This window comes from Pteropus vampyrus, unplaced genomic scaffold (assembly GCF_000151845.1).
Source record: "Pteropus vampyrus isolate Shadow unplaced genomic scaffold, Pvam_2.0 Scaffold1, whole genome shotgun sequence".
NCBI classification, from domain to species: domain Eukaryota; kingdom Metazoa; phylum Chordata; class Mammalia; order Chiroptera; family Pteropodidae; genus Pteropus; species Pteropus vampyrus.
The window spans coordinates 26,479,966-26,502,866 of NW_011888782.1; the positions used below are offsets into that span (position 1 = coordinate 26,479,966).

The 22,901-nt window shown below is 38.5% G+C and overlaps 2 protein-coding genes across 3 annotated transcripts in view; one reads left to right on the forward strand and one right to left on the reverse strand.

The window, feature by feature from the left end:
• POGLUT1 (protein O-glucosyltransferase 1) overlaps positions 1 to 12,109 on the reverse strand; it is a 22,609-nt gene extending 10,500 nt beyond the window's left edge. Inside the window, exons 1-5 of the mRNA XM_011375507.2 lie at positions 11,925 to 12,109; positions 10,989 to 11,079; positions 9,729 to 9,872; positions 5,677 to 5,812; positions 3,456 to 3,577 (exon numbers count right to left, since the gene is read on the reverse strand). Of these exons, the coding sequence (XP_011373809.1) occupies positions 3,456 to 3,577; positions 5,677 to 5,812; positions 9,729 to 9,872; positions 10,989 to 11,079; positions 11,925 to 12,009 (578 nt within the window). The 5' untranslated portion in view covers positions 12,010 to 12,109. The remainder of the gene's footprint in view (positions 1 to 3,455; positions 3,578 to 5,676; positions 5,813 to 9,728; positions 9,873 to 10,988; positions 11,080 to 11,924) is intronic.
• A 4,203-nt stretch (positions 12,110 to 16,312) lies between these two features.
• TMEM39A (transmembrane protein 39A) overlaps positions 16,313 to 22,901 on the forward strand; it is a 35,628-nt gene continuing 29,039 nt past the window's right edge. Inside the window, exons 1-2 of one of the 2 annotated variants that reach the window (XM_011375620.2) lie at positions 16,313 to 16,666; positions 18,138 to 18,324. In XM_011375620.2, the coding sequence (XP_011373922.1) occupies positions 18,212 to 18,324 (113 nt within the window). In that variant the 5' untranslated portion in view covers positions 16,313 to 16,666; positions 18,138 to 18,211. The remainder of the gene's footprint in view (positions 16,667 to 18,137; positions 18,325 to 22,901) is intronic. The other variant, XM_011375702.2, reaches the window with a different exon arrangement.

Genomic DNA, 22,901 nt, shown 5'->3' on the forward strand with positions numbered 1-22,901 from the left:
TATTCCCTCCCACCAAAATATAAACACTATAAAATGGTGTTTTTGTTTTATGGGTTTTTCCCCCAGTAGAAAAATGATAGGTTTTATATTTTATATAAAATTCTAATGGAAAAACATAAAAGTGGAGAAATTATCATCTAATCTCCCTACTCACAGATATCCACCTTAAAAAATTTAATGTTTCAGTAAAATTTCCTTCCAATCATCTCTCCATATCAGGGTTCTCACCTGGAGGTGATTTTGCCCCTCTCCCTCAAGGGACATTTGGCCATGACTATAGACATTTTTGATTGTCACACCTTGGGGTCTGCTACTGGCCACTAGAGGGTAAAGGCCAAGGGATGTTATTAAACATCCTACAATGCACAAGACAGCCCCCTACAACAAAGAATAATCTGTACCAAAATGTCAACAGCACCAAGATTGAGAAACTTTTTTTCTCTATAACAGAGATCATACTATGCTTGCTGTTAGGTAACATTCTTATAAGGACATGTATCATAGATAATAACAGCCAACACCTATAGAGCACTTACTATGTTCCAGGCACTGTTCTAAGTGCTTTATACATATATTAACTCATTCTCACAACCTTATGAGGTTGGTGTGATTATTCTTACTTGACAGTTGAGGTTCTTGAGAGGTTAAGCAATTTGCCCAGAATTAGACAGCTAAGAGCTAGGGTTTGAACTCAGAGTCCCTGTTTTTTAAACCTTATACTACTTTTATTTTCCATTCATGCACAATACTCTATTAGATAGTTATGTCATGATTCATTTCTTATGGATGCACTTTTAGGGAGTTTCCAACTTTCTGCTTTACAAAACAACACTGAGTGAATATCCTTGTATACACCTCTTTGCTAACTTGTCTCAGGACAAATTCTAGAAGTGAAATGGTTGGGTCAAAGAATATACTGACTTTAAATTTTGATATATATTGCCAAACTACCCAACCAAAAAAAAGTATCAATTTATACTCATATATTTAGTATAAATATCCTTGGTCTCTGGGAAAGCTGTGTTTAATATACACAGACTTGAACCATGTATCATTTCTGTTTCCTTTCTCCCTCATTCTTGCTACTCACCTACCCACCCCTCAAAAGGCCTACGTTAGGACTTTTTCTCCAGATAAGCTCTAACAGTGCCCACCACAGCCTGGTGTTACAGCAGCCTTCTTTGATAAATCTCTCCCCTGACCCTTGACAGGGACTTTAAATCTACAGGGACAATGAATTCTTCTACAGAGTGAAAAATAATCAATGGAGACAAACTCCCAAAATAGAAAAATGGCAGGCCGATATCAATGCAGATTATTACTTAAGTTTCAAGGTAAGAAATGAAATCACATAGCTAGAGATTCTGAGTGGAAGGCTCTTATAAATAAAATTGCAATTATACAATCATTAATAAATTCAACTGAAGAACATAAGGAGAAGCATATTCTATCTCCCTATAAGTTGCTTATTAGTTTTCAAGGGGGAAAAACAGTAACTGCACAGTGAAGGAAACGGATAACACCTTGACCGGGTGAACAAAATTAATATTACTAATAAGGGAAAGATGGATGAAAAATCACTTTTTTACGTATAGTATTCAGAACAGTAACGCATACACTGAATCTGATCACACGGAAATAGACAAAACCAAACTGAAGAACGTTCTATAAAAAAGTAAATGTCAAGATTAAGAAAGAGGGAGACAGGCCGAAGAGCTCTTCCAGATTAAAGGAGAAAGAGACATCACAAGTACATGCAATATACAATTCTGGACTGTATCCTGTACTAGAGGGTAAAGTGCTATATAGGACATTATTGATACAATTAAGTGTTGTGTCCTGAATTGGGTGATTGCAGTGTGGTTATGAAAGAGAACATCCTTGCTCTTAGGAAATCTATAATTAAAGTATTAAGGGATAAAGTCTCATAAAATACGCAACATGCTCTCAAATAGTTCAGAAAAAAACAAATTATGTATGTATTACATATGCAGTCCAAATGTCTATCGGAAGACATAATGAAGTAAATTATCATCCACACAGTAGAATACCATGCAACTGTTAAAAATAATGAGGCAGTTTCATAAATACTGACATGGAAAGATTTCTAAGACACACTGATAAGTGTGGAAAAAAATTGCCTAGGTTAGACACATTTAAATTTTTTATGAGCATGTATAGGTTTTATAATCAGAAAAACAAGTTGTTATTAAAGATTTTACAAAGAAAGTAGATGTATAGCAGGTGGAAAAAGAATGTGAGAAGGGTTCTTGCAAGTACCTGAAAAAAAGAAAAGGATTAGAAAACACTAAGAACAACTTGGAGGAAAAAAGGTTAAAGACCGGTTTATTTTTCCCTCTCTCAAAATTATGTTCAAAATTAAAAGATAAATAAGATATGATGGCCTCAATGTCCAGAGAACATGGGCAACATTAACTGGTAAAATGGAAAGAATAATGCACTCGGAAACCTGAAATTCAGGCCTAGATTGTCCCCTGGCCTTGATCAAGTCACTTAACCCACATGGGCCTTCATTCCCTCATCCCTGAAATAAAAGAATTGGACAAGCACAATTTCCAGTTCAAGTTCTATGAAGTATGAGACCAAGTTATCTTAAAAAATAATTTTCAAATTATGCCTACTAGGTAATGACTCATTTTTTAACCCGAAGGACTGTGGCCCCACATATTTCTCCAGAGAAGGGACATTTGCTTTATCCCCTTTGAATCTCCAACCACACTTAGTACAGGTGATAGATAATTGTGAAAAAAAAGTTGAATTAAATTATTGCTTCCCCTACATCTGAGAGAAGACTATATAGACTGTGTTTCTACAAGTTTGCTCATTAAGTGCCAATGTTGTTTGAATCATTAATGTAGAATGTAGCTAGGTACGAAATACCTATAGCTTGAAAGACCCAGACAATCTAAATTCTACAATGATGGCAAGAGCCAACAAGCCAAGGCATGTCTCAGTCATGTATCAGAGAGGATGTAGAGTAAGCTTGTCCTTGAGATACATATGGAACATTTATGCCCACCCCATTCCCACCTAAAGGACCTAACTTTAAATTATGAAATATGTATATGTTCCTCCAAGTAATGTTCTATCCTCTCCCATAACATGATCATTTTTTTTTCTAATTATGAAAGTAATTCACTCCTATTCAAAGAATCTTAAAAGTATAGAAAAATTTAAAGAAGAAAAGGCTCCTATAATCTCTCCCACAGAGGCACTGCTGATACTTTAAACTAGGTTCTTCTGCTCTTTTTCTATGGATATATAAATATTTTTATACAAATACAAAATTGTGCTATACACAGTTTTGGTCTTCTATTTTTAACCTAAAAGTTAGTCATTTTAAAGAAAGTAATTATTTACACTCTACTGTTTATTTCAAGAAGATCCACAAAGAGGGACCAAAAAAAAAAAAAAAACCTCTATAAAGAACCTACCTTACCAGATCTTCTCTGAAGAGATCCCACCGTCCAAGACCTGTAGGATAAATTGGCCAAACGGCAGGTCCTCCTTCCCAAAAAGTCCAAGCAGGATACATGATATCATGGTACTCTGATGTCTTCAACAGAAACAGAAAGGTTATTCTAAATCAGTTTCGGAACAGAGTGAGAAGCAGCAAACTGCATTCATGCCACAGGATCTGGACAACGGCCCTAGTGTCACATTGTCAAAAATATATCTTCCCTAGTCTGCAAAGTCTAGACTCTAGAAATTAAAAGGCAAAAATGACCATGGATTAAGATTCATGGGCTCACTAATGCTAGAATTTGAAATCACATTAAAGGTCAATTTTTCCAGTTCCCCAAAGTTCTGTTTTTCTAGAGGACATACATTGTTATGGTTCTTAGTATAAAGAAATAACATACCCAATTCTGAATAATCATATAACTCTCTCATTTTTTAACTGTTATTATGCTTGGAGTATATACTGTCTTATCAGTTCTTGGTTATTTCTTAGATGGGTCTTTTGAGAGCAAGAATTAGGAAATACAGTGCAGTGGTTAAGGGTGTGGACTCTTGCAACAGATCATCTGAATTTGAATGCTGACTCTGCCTCTTTCCAGCTCTAGGCAAGTTACTTAATCTTTCCATGCCTCAGTTTCCTTATCTTTATAATGGGAGAAGTAATCATATCAATAATACTATCTATGTAATAGGCTTGTTGAACTCTCAATGGTTGGTCAATAAATTCTTAATTATTCAACGATCAGGGTTAGAAGTGTAGATGGGCAGAAAGGGGTGTTATCTCACATCTTTTGAAAAAAGTTTGAAACCATTTTTCCCTTTTTATGGTTATTTCTGTTAAAACTCTGGCCACTGATAAACCTCTAAGTCTACTGTTTCTTCCACTGAAATTACACATGCAGTGTGCCATTTGCCTTCTCTCAAATTCTTAAAAAATTGTATGTGATTCATCAAGCAGCTCTGAAATAACAGCTGCTCAATAGAAGCTGCACAATTACTACAAAGTTGACAGACTAAAATCTCTTTCAGAAATTAGGAGTCACTGGTTAAAAAAAAGAAAAAAAGGAGGGAAGTAAAAATGAAAGGAAGTATACTGATGGTCATACTTAATTATCGACAGAAATAATAGATAAATAATGAACAAAGTTCTTACTGATTTACATGGGAGTCTCTTATCTATTCTTCTGGTAGGGTTTCATGACAAACAATGGGACCAAGCACTTTTGAGAAATGAGGCTAAACCATGGGAAATGCAACACAAATGTAGCCTCAGCCCACTTGCAATACAGGAAATAAACAAGTCTAGAGAGAAAGTAAACTGTGATAAAGCGAAAGTGGGGATAAAAGATCCCTATGCTTCAGAAAAACCAAATCAGAGATGATGTTCCTGTTCTCGAAGTCTGCAGGGTTTTCCTAAACCCACTCCTCCCCCAGAGGCTCTTCCATCCATTCTCTTCTAGCCTCCCCGAACCCCATCCCCGAATATGTTCATACTCAGTCTCTAAGGAACCAAGGCTCATCCCTGCTAAACACAGTTTTCAAGAACCTGAGCACTGGCAAGATAGTAATTGTCCTGAGTTCTCCAAGACCACAGGTGTGTCCTAGTACTCCTATCCCTCCATAACTAGACCCGAAGATCACCCCCTCACAAACTCCTCTCAGATATCCCAGTCTTATCCTCTCAATGAGCTGCTTGGGCACAAACTGTGTAGAGTTATCTAACACCTTCAGTTTCACTGTTAGCCATGCTGGGTCCCTGGGATACAGTGACAGATAGGGCAGATGATACTCAATACTGTGTCTGAAGTATATTTTGTAGGAGCTCAACAAATATTTTTGAAGATGTTCCTAATTCCGTGCCCATAAGCTTTCTTGGGTCACTCTCTCCCAAGGATCACTGAACCCCATCTCCAATGTCCTATAGGTTCCTCAGGCCTCTCTCATTCCCTACCATCCATCCCTAGCCCCATCAAGACTTAAGCAACCTCTCATTACTTACAGGTCCTTAATCCCATCTCCTCAGTTTTACTGCTCAACTACTGTGAAGCTAACAGGAACAAAGACCCATTCCTGGATGGATCTCAGGCCTCATCCTCACCATTACCCATGAGACTCTGTCACAGGACAATCATCTCCTGGTCATAGTCTAGAGGACCACCCAGCGTCCCCTCATATGGCCCTTCCTGTACTTACCTTACTAAAGGAGAAGACTGGAATAGCAGGCTCCATCCACTTAGGAACCTGAGGATAATCTCGTACATTGATCACCATCTCCATGTCAGGGAGGTGCCCGATAACTTCCAAAATAAAATGTTCAACACCACTACACCTGTCAACCAGAAATACCACAGATTCACCTGAGCACTGCCTGCTCTAGGACAAGACCAGGTCCCATGCACACTGTTAAAGTAAGACAAGCCAGTTTTCAGATCAACAGCCTGCTGCAAAGCCTACTGAAAGCAACGCTATTAAAAGAATTATGCCACTCTTTCACATTGTACAAGCTATCTTTCCTAGCTACACTGCTCCAGGTTCCAATACTAAATACAATGTTCTAATTGGATCATCATAAGTTTGAAGGGAGTATTATTGCTACGCCTACGATGACTTCTCTATTCATTCCCAGTTTTTTTCTTTGTTTTCCTTACATGGGATACTTTAATTGGTAAGCAAGACATAAATTCTGATAGGAACTGGAAAGGCTAATTTTCTAATTGTGTCCCTTCGGCTTGCTTCTCGCAAGACATTATTTTATTTCCACCATAATTAAGTTCACAGTTGTTATGCACACAATCACAAAAATTGTAATTTGCATTCTGACTAGACTCCCTGGGAATCCTCAGAGGATTTCTGGAAAGAGAAAGAGGATACACTGACAGCTTAGCTTTTCTGACCCATCCTCTGAGGTCCTGAGCAGCACTATACTGGGGGCAGTATGACCAAAATTTTCTGACAGAAATGAATGATTTAAAACATTGATTTATTTATAGGGAGATAACTGTAAAAAATATCAATGGTCTATAAACACAAGAAAAGATACTCAACTGTATTAATAATAAAGAAATGCCAAAAGCCAAAACTGTAAAAACAGAATAAAATGGTAGTTACCAGGGGATCTGGGGTGGGGGATAGGACAGATGTTGTTTAAGGGTACAAACCTACAACGACTAGTAAATATACCTAGAGATTTAATACACAGTACAGTAAGTCCTCACTTAACATTGACAAGTTATGCAACTTTACGCAAAATGATATGTAACTAAACCAGTTTTACCAAGGGCTAATTGATATAAACAGGAGTTAAGCTTTTCCATCAACATTCCAATGAAACAAAGTTGAACAAAATGACATAGTCACAGACCTGCTGTGCAGTGAATACAGACAACATTACATTACAATCATCCAACTTGCTAGACTAGAACTTAATTATTCCAACTACTAAAAAGAAAGGATAATTACATAATATGGTAGAGATGCTATTATCCTACAATGTAGCAAATTAACATGTATACCTTAAATTTACACAATTATGTCAAACATATTTCAATTAAAAAAATAAGTAAATAAAATATCACCATGACAAAAAAAAAAAAAGGAAGAAAAGAATTCTAGTGAAGCTAGATGCCAGTTTTCACCAATCAGATGGGCAAAGATCAAAGAGTCATAACAGAGTGTTGGTGAAGGTGTGAGGTCTATTTGGAGCACATGATACAAAGGTGGTGAAAGTGTAAATAGGCAAAACCTCTTTGAAAGATAATTTTCTTCTATTTATGAAGATTTAAAAAATGTATTAATTGATTAATTCTACTTAATTAACCTGCAGATATATTTATGAGTGCTCAAAGGTGTGCATATAAGGATATTCACTGCAGCATTGTTTGTGTTAGTCAAAAACCAAAGAGAGTGATAGAGGAATAAGAAACTCACACAATGGATTATTATGCAGCTATGAAAAAGGAGTTCTCTATGTAGTCTTATGAAACAATTTCAAAATCTACCGTTACATGGAAAAGTGAGTTGTAGAACGGAAGATATAGCATGTTCTAATTTGTTGATGAGTCTAGATAATTGTATATGCATACATTATTTCTGGCAGAATATACAAGAATCTTATAAGTGTGGGGGTCTCTTGAAAGGAGGACTCAGGAATTAGCAGTCTGGGAGTTAAGTTGGTAGAGAAACTTTCTTTTCATTGTACATCATTTTGAGTTGTCCAAATATTTTACCATGTGCATGTAACACAATTTTGATACTAAAAAAAAGAAAAGAAATAAAACTACTTCAAAAGTTTTAAAAATATATTATTATAGTACATTTATATGTAACAGCTAAAACATGTATTTTCTTTCACATTTGGCTTTTAAAACAGAATTCTCTCACATACTATATGATTCCATTTATATAAAACCCTTGGAAATAGTCTAAAATGAGAGAAAGCAGATAAATGGATGCCTGAGGAAGGAGGCGGGGAAAGGAAGGCATGGCAGGGAGGGGTGAGAGAGAGGGACTGCAAAGAAGGATGAGGACACTTTTGGGAGGGACAGATACATTCATTATTTTGTTGTTATTTACATCAAAACATCAAATGTACACTTTCAATGTGTGTAGTTTATGTCAGCCATACCTCACTAAAGGTATTATTTTTTTAAATGCCATTATTCTTCATCTCTGAAATGATGTGTCTTCAGTGTCAATTAGATGGTGCTCTGGTTCCTCTGCAAAATCTCAGCTTACCCTTGAAATGCTGAGTTTATGTTTTATTTTGTTCAGAACGGAATTTTTTAAATGTCATATAGGTTTCTGAAACTGAATTAGAAGTTTCTAGACCTAGAAAGATATAGTTGGCTAGATGAGAATCTGAGATATCACACAACTGTGTGCATTTCATTAAGAAAACTGGTCTAAATATTTCATTCTATTTCTATTCTGTCCAACTATGTTTTCCTTAGTTGTGTGTGTAGCTAGGATAAGGAACTTTCAATGCATTAGAAAAACAGACGATTTTATTGTCAATGAAATGTCCTGTGTTCCCTTCAGAACATTTCTAAGAGCTCCTGATCCTGAAAACACTCTGAAGTCTGGAATAAGAAGTATATGCCTTTTGGAAACTTTGAAAGTATTTAATTTCACCTCAAAATTGTTCAGCTGTTAAACACTGGATAAACTTTCAAAGTCCAACAATGTCTATATTCATATGCTCTTTCTTATTTGTGGAAATTAGAAATTCCTCTATATCCATGATTTGCACTTAAATATTACTGTCCCAAGTAATGAAACAAATGCCTGTTTAAAATACCTCAATGATTTTCTCCCACCACCTTAATTTCCCTTGACACTTGGTAACCAAAAGGTAATTGTGACTGCTTCAATGTAGTGAGATATTAAGTGATCTTTACTTTCCTTTTTGTTGCTGTTTTACATATTTTTGACAATGAAAATGTGTTCATTTGTAATAAAGCTGTTATTAAGAACAAATATATAGATCCTTATGTCCAAATGGATGCATGGTTTTTTTACAATACTGCTCATTTATTTTGCTTTTAATGATAGCATAGAGATTATTTAGAAAGAAGATGCTAGGTAAAGGAATGCCATGCCCTCTGAGTTTAGTACTTTATAATTTTATAAAGATTTAACTTTTTTAAAAAAGACTTCTAAAAGGAAGTTTATCATTTCTCATGTATTATGCTGCCTAAACCTATCTTCCAGGCTCAGTCTGTGATGCTCTCCACTTACTCCCAGCCCTCAGCCTACTGATTTGTTACCTCAACTCACACCTGAAGTTGTGGCTAGTGTAGCCTGCATAATCTGCAGCCCCAGTTACTCTTGACTTTCCACCACTTTTCTTTAAATATTCAGTATCTAGAACAATACTTAGCCTTTGACAGACAGTCAAAGCTCCTCCTCTTTCAGTCCAGCTCACTCCTACTAGGTCTCATCAGCCTGTGTCCTGCAGCTACCACATCCCAAGAAGGAAGAGAAGGGGCAGAGTCACAGCCAGTATAACCATTGATATGCCCAAGCCTCAGGAAGAGAGAGGAGACAGGCTTTGATACAGGAGAAAGGAGGACAGGAGAAGGCAAGAAAAATTCACAGGTGAGAAGAGCTTGTCATTATTTCGTAGTCCCCTGAAATGTGAGGAGGGATTTGCCTGTAGGTCCCTTTAATTGGCTTCCTTATAAGAAAATATCAACTAAGCTCATATGTAAGAATGTCAGAAGATATATTTACATCATAACTCTTACCTTGAGGGAAACATGCAGTCATTTTCTCGGTATAATCTATTCTTAATGATCTGATAGTGAGTTCCTAGCTTCCGTCTGACTACCTCTGCCATCATCTTCCTTGAGATACCTCCTCGGAAAGGAGTCAGATCCTCTTCTATGACACTAGGAAAGAATGCAAATCATCAAAGAAAGCAGGCCAAGAGAATGATATCATTCCACCTACTTCCTTTCTGTGGGTTTAGGTTTAGTATTATAGAACACAGTAAGCTGAGGGAAAGAACAGAGAGCAGGAATGGGTACTCTTTCCCCCGGAAGCACCATAGGTAATCTAGAACCTCATTAACAACAAAATCACGAAAAGACAAAAGCAAGTCAAATTTTCTTCTTCCTCCCTCTATTTGGATTACCTGTCCCTTGCCTGATATACATTCCACCTTCCCTACTCATGTCATACTTGTGCCCTCCCAGTCACTGCAGTCCCATTGACCTCCCCTTCTCTGAATCCCGCAGAAGGTATAGTTTATGCCTTGCAGTCTGACACCATCTGATTACCTTGTTCTGGTCTGTCTGGCCCCACCCACCCCGTATTTTAACAAACTAATAGCAATAACCAAAAATTACACTATTTGTATCCCTTTTAAAGTTCAGTATATAGTAAGTTTTCAGTAAGTAACATAAGCATCAGGTAAATTTTTTGAAGAGTCATGGAATAACGTAATGAGGAGCTAAAAGACTCTGATATTTAGCTAATGGGGAATCTGAGACCCAAAGAAGTTAAATGGCTTGCCATGAGGATAATTATTGGGAGATGTGGGACTAGAAGCTAATTATTGCTTTCATAGTAATCTTTCTTCCACACTCCAGCTGTAGTTAGCATACTTTAAAAATAACCAACAGGAAAAGTGTGATTAAATTCATTTATAAATACATATATGCCTTCAACAGTGTTCACTGAGTACTTACTGAGAGCAAGCACAAGGACTACAACAATGAATAAGATATAGACCTTGATCTCAAGAAATTTACAAGTCCAGTTGGGAAAACAGACAAGTACATGTGCTAATTCTCATAGGGAGTTAATGGCAATTCTGAGACCACCTGGGCCTCTTCCATCTCAGGGCATTGTTATTCCCTAGAAATAGGAACCCACCTCAGGAAACTTGCCTGCTTTCAAAATATGCTTAGCTCTCTGACAACTGTAACCAAGGTCTCTTGTGGACCTTAAGGGACTTCCTTGTGACAAGAACTCAATTCTCAAAGACAAATCAAAGAACTCACCCATGGTAGCAGCTGCAGTTTTGACTTAAACATGGTTCATAATTCTCCAAAGACCTGTTTATTTGGTCAATAAGTACTTTCCATTTTGAACCTTTGAAAAATGAAGTAAATGAAGTTTAGCAAAATAGCCCTGAGCATTCTTATTTGCTAGCAGCAGGCAAGCAGAATCTACAGAAGTTTTAGACATCCCTTTCCCATCCCACTGGTGGAAAGTAAATGCCAGTAAGGATTCATTCTGTAACTCCCTAGCACTCATATCAAGTCTGCTCCTCTACTAGGGCCTTCGGGTGTCCAAGATTTTGGAAATTTTCCATGCTTAATGCCTGACATTCAAAAGGCTGCGCATAAACTGGTGCATGGATTTCCTGCTTTTTTGTAATCAAACTGGGTCCCTTAAAGAGGATCGATTAAAAACCACAGACGTTAACCCTATGGAGCTTCACCTCTTCTGGCAATGGCCTACACACACACACACACACACACACACACACACACACACACACACACACGTACACGAATTAGTCCCCAATTTGTTTTAGGGAGGTGCGGTTGCCAAACACGTGCGATGCCCGCTATGGGTGTACAGGGGAATTCCCTCTCCTGCCCACTCATGTCATACTTGTGTCCTCCCAGTCACTGCAGTCCTCCGAATTCTGGAGGATAGGTTACTCTCCATGGTACTTGGCAGGAGACGAAGTTTTAGACACCCAGAAGCTCACTATCCGCTCCTAGGCGCCTCACCCCCATCCCCACCCCCACCCCAACTCGAGCCTTCTGCCCAACTCGAACCCTCTGCCCAGCTCTGCGTTACAGCAACCACAGCATCAACCCGGTGCCGGCTGCACCGGGGAGCTGAGGGTAGGGGCCGGGAGAGCATCTCTGGACTGAGCCAGACCCGGAGCCCTAGCGACAGGTTCCGCCCCTTCCGAAGCCCACCTGGCTCTTTGTGGCGGCCCGGAACTGGAGACAGAAGTAGCAATAGCAGCCACAGCCCAACCTGGGAACGGGCCCACCGCTCCATCACTAGCGGGCCCCTGCGGAATCTCCGGTGCAGCTCCGGCGGAAGAGCAGCCCCGCACAAATATGGCCGTGCGAGCCGCACCACGTGGGCGGAGGGCCGCCCCACACAGAGATGGCGGAGATTCCTAGGGAATACTCGCTAGGAAGTTCCGGCTTCCCAGCGTCTGGCTGGGGGGTGGGGAGTGGGTGTAGCCCTTTGCTTAGAGCCAAGTTATGTGGTTAGCTATGGATGGGGACCAAAAGTTTTGCCTTTTGGAATTTGATTTTAAACTGTTTATTAAGAAAAAAAATAACTCAGAAAGAACCTTTGACTCTCCCTCTTCCTGCCTGAGAGATCCAGATGGAAAGGTCTACTCCAGGAATTGGATCTTAGAATGTTTATCTTAGCCTAATTTGAATTAAGTATGGTAAATAGGAGGGCTTCTGGCTGGGACCTGTTAGGCAGATACCCCTATGTCTCATTGTTTCTGAGGTGGCTAGTAAGAATTTGCCTGCCTGCGTGTACCACTACTCCTCAACTACCTGTAAATTGCCCTTTCTCACTTCTGAAATAGAATACCCCCGTTCCCCTTTTCTCCTTTGTCCAAAATGTCACATATACTCAATGCCATATTGTCTTTGGAATTTTCATGCTTATGTGAATTCCCCATGGGTATGTATTATAATTTGATTCTCTCCTGTTACTCTGTCTCTGTTAATTTGATTATTAGCCCAGCTAGAAGAACTTAAAAGGTTTAGCCCCCACATAATAGTGTATAGCAGGGGTCCCCAACCGCTAGGCCATGGACCAGTACTGGTCTGTGTCCTGTTAGGAACATGGCTGCACAGCAGGAGGTAAGTGGCAGGGGAGTGAGCCAAGCTTCATCTGTATTTGAAGCTGCTCCCCAGAATCACCACCTCAGCTCCACCTCAGATCATCAGGCATTAGATTCTCATAGGAGCACTGGTCCCTGGTGCCAAAAATGTTGGGGACCGCTGGTATACAGCACGGTTAAGACCCAAGGACTTGCAAATTCTATTTTGAATAGAATTTATATAACATGGAAAATTATCAGTGGGCAACATTACACTGGATAGTATAAATATTCTACAAGAATATAGAACTATAAGTATTTACCTATTATTTAAAATATTCAGAGTGACATCTTAGGTTCCGTGGAAACACGTGGAAAAACAAGATGAGATCTGTGCCCTGGGGGAGTTTAGAACTAGTGGGGAGACAAATAAGCTTTCTCCAGGGATAATTTACAACTTAAAAAATATGTAAATGTTCCTGGTTTCAGTGGAGGGAAAGATCAATATGAACTGGAAATATGGAGGAAGGGGTAAGAAGGGTATATTCCAGGCTGAACAAAAAGGAAATGTTGCAGTTAAGAAATATTGTGCCGGAGTCACTAAAAAAGGGAAGCCATAATTTGCAGAAAGTGGGGGTCGAACTTGGGGTGATGCATGTTGAGGAATGGTGGAAGATAAAATAATGTTGATTGGTTAGGAATGGGCTATATCACTCTGGATGAGAAGGCAAGAGGAGAAAATGGATCTCCGACACTATATCATACAAGACTTCTTCAGGAATCCAAATGAAAACTTGAGTCAAAGTTTCTTTTACTTCCAGGAAGGTCGCAGTACTTCAAAATGAATGTTCATCAAAAGCACATAATTAGGGAGTATACTACACAGATGAACACCACAGTAACCCTCATTTTCAAAGTTAGTCTAAAATGAATATAGTGGAGTATAATTTTTAAAACTTTAATAATAAAATAGCCTTTCTTTTTCACAATTTGTTTCTGTGATCAGAAGAAATGGAAATCACTTTGTGTGATTTTGAAATGAAAATAAATCCATATTTTCTGCAATTTTGCAATGTTTATCTGTGTGGAAGAAGAGTAGCAAGACTGGGAGTTAAGTGGGCCCTATATACAGGAAGAATAAGCTGCATGTGAATCCAAATAATAGTTTCATTTCCTTAATAAGCGAGGTGTTTTATTCCAGTGCTTCTTATCTGTGAATAAGTGCCAGAATCCTCCTGGAGCTTATGAAAACCACAGATTTTTAGGTCCTATGAAAGCCACTAATTTAAAATGCAAACACTATGGTTTAAAAAACCCTCCATGTTCAAGTTCTTGGTTGTGTCTTCAAATTCATTTCATGCCGCTGACAAGAAAAAATATCCTGAGATGTTCTGGATTAAAATTACAGCTGCTGGAAAGTGAGAGAAAGAGACTGAACAGTTAGTCTGTTAATAGCTATGGATCAGCTCTGACAAAAGAATGGTCACATTCCAGTATACCTACTGGAATTTAGGATTAATTTCCAGGTGGCTATTTCCACGATTCTACACTTCTTATTTCCACATGAATTTTCCAGTTTGCCGCTCATAGCTAATCCACAGCAGACACCTCTTCTTGGCAACTCTGCTAAGCCTATCCCAGAAGTAAACTCTCTTCATTTTCTCTCATCCCCTTTGCCTATAGCTAATATAAACCCTTTCAGAACAGCTTACATCCCCCAACCCCCAATTGACGTATAACTGGCAAAATTCTGAGATGATGGACATGTATGTCTTTTTCATTTAGCCACATCGCTGCATGGTTTGGACTTCATGCCCCAAGACTGGTCTTCTTTTTGGCTAACATTGTTGGCCCAATAAAACCTTTCTTTAAAAAAAAAGACTTTCAGTAGTAGAAGTTAACACCACATTCCCCTTTGCTTACCATGATCTAGCTATACAGCTTTGTGTCAAGTTTTTCAAACATGCCAAACTCTAACTCACCTTAAATTCTCTGCATACATTTTGTTTTCTATCTGCACTGCTTTTTTCTACCATATTTGCATTTCTGGTTCCTTCCCAACATTCAGGTTTCTGCTGAAATGTAATTACCTCAGACAGATACCCTCAAGATATTACCTTTCTTATTGTCTACCTTACCCCCTTATTTGTCTCCATAATACTTACAACCTGTAATTATTTTATTTATTAAATAAATGTTTTCCCCCATTAGGATATAAGCTCTAGGAAGGAAAAGACATATGTGTCTTGTTCACTAACACTGTGCCTAGTACACATGTAGTCACTAAATAAATAACTGCTGAATGAAGGACGAATGCTGGGGAGCCAACAGAAAAGTGGCAAAGGAGTTTCAGTGTAGCTAGGAAACAGTTAACAGAGCAAATATGAAAATAAATGTGCAAAATTATTTATGCCCATGAGTGAAAATAATAAAAATATGTAATCTGTGTTGGATTTTATATATTTATGAAAGTTCTATGTGGTACATTAGGACAGTAAGAACATTTTGGAATATTACTAACTGGTGGTTTTGATACTGGTCATCCTGGCTCTAAAATATGGCTCTGCCACTTATTAGCTGGGTTATTTTAAACAAATTATCTAACTTCTCTTAACTTCAGTTCCTCTGAGGAATAGGAACAATGGTAATATTTAAGCATTATGAGAGTTAAATGAAGTACATATAGCTACTAGTCTAGTGTGTAGTACCAAAAAAAAAAGCTATCAATAACGGTTAACTAATCATATACTTGATACAAAGGGCTTTCTTTTAAGGCACTTAAAATCTCTAGAACTAGAGAACTCACACAAGTGCTCTTTTAACACTTTTACTCTAATATCAAAGTATTGGCAATTTTTTAATTCATCTTGATGTTGTCTATCTCCTTACCTTTTTAACTACCACTTCCTTTACGAGAAAGCCATTCTCCCACGAACCACGTGTACATTCTTGGGAGTTTTAGCTTTAAACCCCAAGCTATGAAGCTTTTCTTGGTATTGACACCACCACCATTCCACAGAATTTATTATGCTGCTTTTCATGTTATCTTTGGAATTTGGGCAGAATTTTAACTTTGCATTTATTGAAATAAATTGTAATTACTGTGTTTTCCTAGTGTCTTGTCTCTTCCACTAGACTGTGAGCTCTTTGTAGTAGCCATTTTTGTAACTCCAGCATCTATGTAGCCCTTCACTTTACAATAAGCGTAGGATTGGACGCTGAAGCAAGACAGCTCAGCGCGGACTCCTTTACTTAGCAGTGATGTGACCTTAGATGGCATCTCCCATCTCATCTGTAAAATGGGAGCGGTAACTTATACATGGTTGCCACTTGGAGTCCGTGCGATAACAAGAGCCCTCAGGGGCTGGGTCTAAGGCTCAAGGGGAAAATATGTTAGCTAGAGTTAACAGCGCGTCCAGCAGAGAAGGTGCGTCCCACTGCGCAGGTGCACGCAGAAGTGGGCGGGGTGCTCGCTCCCGGAGCTGCGTTTGTAGTTCTGGGGGCCAGCGTGCAGCTGGGGCACCCGGCCGTCGCAGAGCTAACGTCATCGCTGTGCGCTGCCACGTCTGCTCAGCTCCGCGGTAATGGAGGCTGAGGATGAGTGCTGACGGGGTCGGGCTCAGTCTCTAGCTTGAGGTCTGGCTCTGACTCTGGCACTGAATCAGAGTCCGGGTCTAGGTCTGCGTCTGGTAGCTCGAAGCTTGGACACTTTATTTCGCTTTTCCGAGCAGGGACGGCCTACGGACAAGCAGCTAGTTTGGAGCGCCTCAACGCGGGGAGGGAGTTCTCTTGCCTGGGGTCCAGCCTGTAAAGCCGCCGCCTCCTCCCAGGGATCCCGCCCCACCGGCCGGGCCTCCTTCATGCGTGAGTATTACCGCGGTGCCGCTCTGTTCGTCTGTCCTGGGCCTGCTTCGGCCCTCTGGGGTGTGCGGCGGGGACCGCTTTGTCGAACCCCCCTTAGGGGCCAGTCGAAGTTTGTAGTCTCTCGCCATCCACCTACCCCCACCCCATCCTCTCGCCTCTTCCATTCCAATTTTTTTCTTCCACATTTTTTCTTTCCCTTTGATCGTTAATTGAGAAGGGACCAGCACCCCCTACCTACATCCAGTGGTTTGGATGCTTTGTCTCACTTGATGTTTGTTAGTCCACACTCTAAAGCTGTAGGAATAAGGAACGTCGATCAATCTGTAGTAACGTTTTGAAAGCCAGGTTTCTTTCTTTTTTCTTTACTTTTTTTTTTTTTTTTACAGGGTGTCAGTCTTCAGTTTTTAAGTCGTGTTGTTTAGAAACAGATTTTGGTATCCATATTGGTGAAGAAGTGATTTTGCCATAGATTGATGAAGACACAGTTTCTGTTACTTCTCTTTTAATCATACAGTTTCAGTAATTCTGAATGATTTTACATCCTTTTTTTTGGAGTAGGCATCTTCTTGAGCTTCTTCCAATGTTTTCACTCCAATATATGGAGATACCACTTGAACAGTTTTACTTTTAAAGAGTTAAAAGACCTACTGGTGTAATTCCCATCCATCATTGTCAGTCCTGACAACAACCTCTGTAGGACAGGGAACACATTTTTATTATGATAAAGTCACAAACTCAAAGGTTAAATGCCTCAGTTAAAGTCAGATAATATGTAACATATCTGATCTCAGAACCAAGATCCCTTGATAGCAAAACCTAACATTTTGCACTGTGCTGATTCCTCTGTCTTTCAAGAGGCTTACTGTAAAATAATTTGAATTGGAAATGTTTATATTAGATGTTTCTTGTAAAATTTTACCTGATTGTAATATCTTTCATATGCTATAAGTCAACTGACAGATACAAATTTTGACTTTCCTAATGCCGAAGAGCTTACATCAAAACTTAGGCTTCTGACCTGACTCATTAGAGTCTGAATAGTCCTTTCATTAGAATAAATTAGGTAGTAGACACTGAGAGTATTTGTTTGAATATCTGGTTTTACAAGCCCTGCTCTCACAGTCTTTTTGGTGGTTTTGTTACATTACCTAGTTTAAAAATCTTTAAACTGATATTTATTTTAAACAGATACATATTTTTAATTAATTTATTTTATGGTGACAGCGGTTAACGAAATCTAATAAGTTTCAGGTGTACATTTTAACAGTAAGGCATATCTATATTTACACTGTGTTCACCTCCCATAGTTAGATTTCTTTCAGTCACCACATATTTGCCCCCTTTACCCCATTTACCTCCCCCCTCCCCCCCACCCTCTGACAACCACCAGCCTACCATCCATGTCCATGAGTCTGTGTTTGTTTGTCCTGTTCATTTTAAACTAATATTTAAATTTTTTGTTGTTATTCAGAGTTGAAACAAGTTGAAAACCATTAACCTGGGTTGCAACTACGGGTAGCACTGGAAACAGACTGGTTCCCGGACATGCCCGGAGGAAGGAGGGGCCCTAGTCGGCAGCAGCTAAGCCGTTCAGCTTTACCTTCTTTACAGACTTTGGTTGGTGGGGGCTGTGGCAATGGAACAGGCCTGAGAAACAGGTAAAGAAGAAATAAGACTGTCGTTACTTTTTAATATCCTGTGATCAGTCAGACTAGCATAGAAGTCATCATCATGCTGTTCAGGGATTTGCTTATAAAGATTATTTCTTGACACTGAAGTAGAAATTCTGCCCTTGAAGACTGAAAGCTCAGTATTTCAGAACACTTGGGAGGTAGAAAGTGGTGATATGGGGCCCACAGAGTAAAAGCAGTTTGTTTCTTACTTGTGGCTGATAATACAAATTCATCACCTTTTTAAGCTATTAAAAGAAGGGATGAAGGAATGAATTACAAGGCATGTGATGGTTTAACCACTGACTAGCATTCTTTTTTTTAGAGACCAAATTAAAACTGACAGTTAACGTGAGATTCTAAAATCACAAATCATTCCATCAAGGGTATTAAAATTTATTTTGTTCAAAAATTACTTGAAATTAATAAATTGTCAGCTGTAACTTAAACATCTTAAGATTTGTGTCATGTATGAGAATAAATAATTTGATTTTTTTTAAGCAGAAATTTCTCTCTGTTCCTAATTTTCAAAAGTTAGGATGAATTATTTCTAATCTTACCAGGATAACTCACTTCATCAGGAGGTTCAGTCAGGTAGCAGTAGAAAGAGATGGCTTTTACCTGATCAAGTGTTTGGTCAAGATAATTTTTTCCAGCTAATTTCTGCTTCCTCTCTGAACACAAGTTTCTCTTGCTTAGATTCTAATTTCCAAATCTAGCCATCAGTACTACTGCTGTCTTATCAGGCCCTCCTGATATTATTTGTGCACTTCTCCCTTCCTGACCTGCTCTCCCTCTTTCTTTCTGACTTTCCAACCCAAGTTCTACTCAGTCTTCAAAGTCAGTTCTGAATTTGTCATGTCCTTGGGGACTCCCCAAAATTCCAATTTGGAGGGATTTTTCCAGTCTCTGATTCTTATACTAATTTTCAGTCCACATTTGTGCATGTATACAGAATGCAGAGTATTATTTTTCTAGAGAATTATATTTTACTCTGTTCTTTACATTTTCTCACTTGAAAAATGGTGGTACTGCCTGCTTCATAGCAAGATATTGAAAATAAATGAAATGGGATATTGTAGTAAGTTTTTAAAACTTTACTTTGAATTTTCCAAAATTTCTACAAGTCACGTGTATATTTTTCAAAATAAAGAAAAATTTTAAAATGAGAATATGGGAAAATACTTTTAAAGAAAGATACTATCTGATATAAATATTGAAGTGAAGGATGTTTCCTATTTGAAGTACATGCCTTAATTTTACTAACATATATTGACTGTCATCTTAGTGATTCAGTACTTTCAAATTGCAATAGAAAATCATAGTTATGCCTAGCTAGGATTCTAGCTAGCTAAAATATTCTAGTTATGCCCCTGTATTAACTCGAGCAATTCTTTGTTCATTTTCTTCTACTTGGGCTTTGAGGATTCCCCTAGGTAATTAGGTTCTCAGATTGTCCCATGAAATTCCTCTTCAGTGTCTCAGGGGCTGCTGTAGGAGCTCTATAGAAGGGAGAAAGAGGCAGGCAGGCCTAGCAGTTCAGGCTTTAGATTTCCTAGTTCTCTCTTAATCAGACTAACTCCTGTGTGTTTTAAATATTGGGATACAATGTAAAATGTCTTTGGAGGGAGGGGAAAATAAAGTATTCTGCTATTAAAAAAAGAGCCGAAAACCACATTCCTAAATGTTTCTGCTTGCATTTGAAGTCTACAGATAGAGTATGGGGAAGAACTAGGAACACATGGAAATTACCTCTTAGGTGGATTTAGCTATGATTGTGTATTCTTTTCTCTGCCTTCTTTGTAGCTATTTTATCCTGACTTTCAGGGTTCCAGTCATAGTTGCCTTGATCTACCATTCTCCACCCACTTCCCTCCTTTAATATATATTTCTTTAGCAATTAATTGGGATGGCGGGGAGAAGAACGTTTTTCAACAGATTAAAGTGAAAGATCATAGTTAATGGTTTGAAAAGTCAGTGTTAAGTGATTATTTGTGAAATTTTTATCAGAAGAAGTTATTTGGGGAGAAAACGTTTCTATTTTTGGTTTCTGATGGGAAAGAAGCAGCCTAGAATAGGTTATTATATAAGACACGGGGTAGGGGTATAAAAAATAGGGATAAAACCCAGTGGTAGATGGCCTATAATATAGTTTTAGGAAGGATGTGTACAAAGAAAGACAGTGTTCAGACAAGGAAAACTCATTTCTGGAGTGTCTGTAAAGAAGGAACTAGTTAATTGCTTAAGCGTGATGTAATTTTGGATATGTTTCATTATACAAGACAAGTCAGCTGGAGAAAAGAGCCTTTGTCCCAGTTTGGTTCGTGTTTGTGGCCTGATTGGTGAAGTTAAACTTGAGAATGTCAAGGAGCTAGTCAAAATTGAAATCCATAGTTCTGTCCTGTTTTCTACCTGTGGGAAGCAGTGATTTGTTCCTGGGACAGGGTGCTTAGATGATTGCTATCTGAAGAAAGAGGAGACACTGTGAGTTTTTGAGTTTCCTAGGGAGCTTTTAGTTGAGGGAGAATCTTATTTGAGAAGGAGTAAGGGTGAGTTTTTCTTTGTTTTGTCTGTGCAGATACTTTGTTAATAAATCACTTAAGAATGTCTAAATGATCACTGCTTTATCCCTTCTTATTCTTCTTTATTCTTTTGAAGCTTTCTTGCTTTATTCATTTGCTTAGCTAAATTCTGCTGCTTGCCGGCTCCATAAAAGCCAATCTTAGGCCTTCTATGTTAACTCTTTCCCACACACAAACACTATATGCAAGGACAAAGCAGATGTTCAGCAAAACTACATTGTTTGCACAAGTGATTTAAACTTAGTGAGCCACTCTTATTTAGGAAAAGTTTTATATCCGTAAGGGAATTGTTTACCAGTCAAGTTCCCAGATGCCAGCCTTGCAAGCAGGCCTTTCTAAGGTTAGCTATGCTGAACACCTGCTTTCCTTTTGAGAGTCTGAAATTTTGATACTGCTAGGCAGAGGGTGCCTCCATGGCCAGCCCCCAGTAAACACCTTCAGTGCTGAGTCAATCATGAGCCTTCCTGGTAGACAGCACTTCACAAGTGCTGTCACAAGTAGTTGCTGAAAGAGTTAAGTGTGTCCAGTATAACTCCACTGAGAAAGGACTCTTCGTAGTTTGTACCTGATTTTCTCTAGACTTTGCCTCGTGTACCTTTTCCTTTGATGATTTTGATTTGTATCCTTTTGTTGTAATAAATCTTAGCTGTGACTATACGCCAAGTCCTATGAGTGCTCCTAGAAATCATCAAGCCTGGGCTTGGGGACCTGTAGTTCAGCTTGAAAGAGAATATTCAGTGTTGCCATTGAGAAGAGTCCTTCAACGAGAATCAAGTCCAACCTTTGCATTAAAGATGAAGAAACTGAGGCTCAGGGATATAAAGTGGTAACTTCTCAAAGACCACAGCTGGTTAGTGGAAAATCTGGGACTAGAACTGTCCCACATTGTATTTCAGACATTTGTGTCACTTTGCTGTTCTTGATTCTATTTTTATGCACTTTTAGAGGAATAATACCTTTATTTTTCCTAAATAATACCTTCGAAACTAATTTTTCTGAGCTATATTTACTATTTATTTTAGCTTTTTTTTGAGGGGGCAGTGATTAAGAACTTTGATCTTATCTCTTCTCAAGCTTTCAACTTATAGGAATGCTTTCCTCTTTCCCACTGATGATCTGAATTACTTCATTTGAACTTTGTCTCTTCTAGCTTGAAGTATAATAGCCAAGGCGTATAGAATATCACAAGTGTATATATTTTGTACTTTGTTTTGAGTATCTTTCTTGAGGCCCAACATTTTATTTGCTTTGTTAATGGCAGAACCACATTAGTCTTTACTTGGAAAAAATTCCATAAGAACCTATTTAACTTTTAAATGATAACAAATAGTTTTGCATGCTTTCCCCCTTCGTGTATTTTAGACTGAAGGGGAATTAGAATTTTTATTTTGTTCTAGAATAGAGGCTCCTAACCTTGTAACTTCTCATCAAAATTTTTTATTTCCCTATCTTATGATTAACTGGAGTAAGGAAATAGATTGACTGATGGCATTAATCCCCTCCATTCAAGTTCACCAACTTGTACAACTCCAGAGGGTACCTTTCGTGTTATATTCTGTGTGAATGATATCTCCTGGACTTGTGCAGCGCTGTAGCCCATGTCCCAGAACAGATCAGAGGACTGCTGTGTATAAATGATTGGTTTATGATTGAGCAGGTAAGGTTATGAAACCTACTGGTAGATTACAACCTACTCCTTGGTAAGTGTGTTCTATTGGAGTATACTCTGGAAATGAGAGGAAGAAACTTTTATAATTTTTTCCGAACCCCCCCACCCAAACCCACCCCTTTCCCTGTACTTCCCTTCTAGCTCCTCTAAGTTTCCATGGTATTCTTATCTGTTCAGAATGAGCAGAATTCATATTCCCACGAGTCACATAAAGTACTGTGAATGTCACATACTAATGCTAAAATTCTATATTTGGAAATTTTAAGAGTAGAATAGTGATACTAATAGTGTTCTTTCCTTAGAATTTTCTTTGG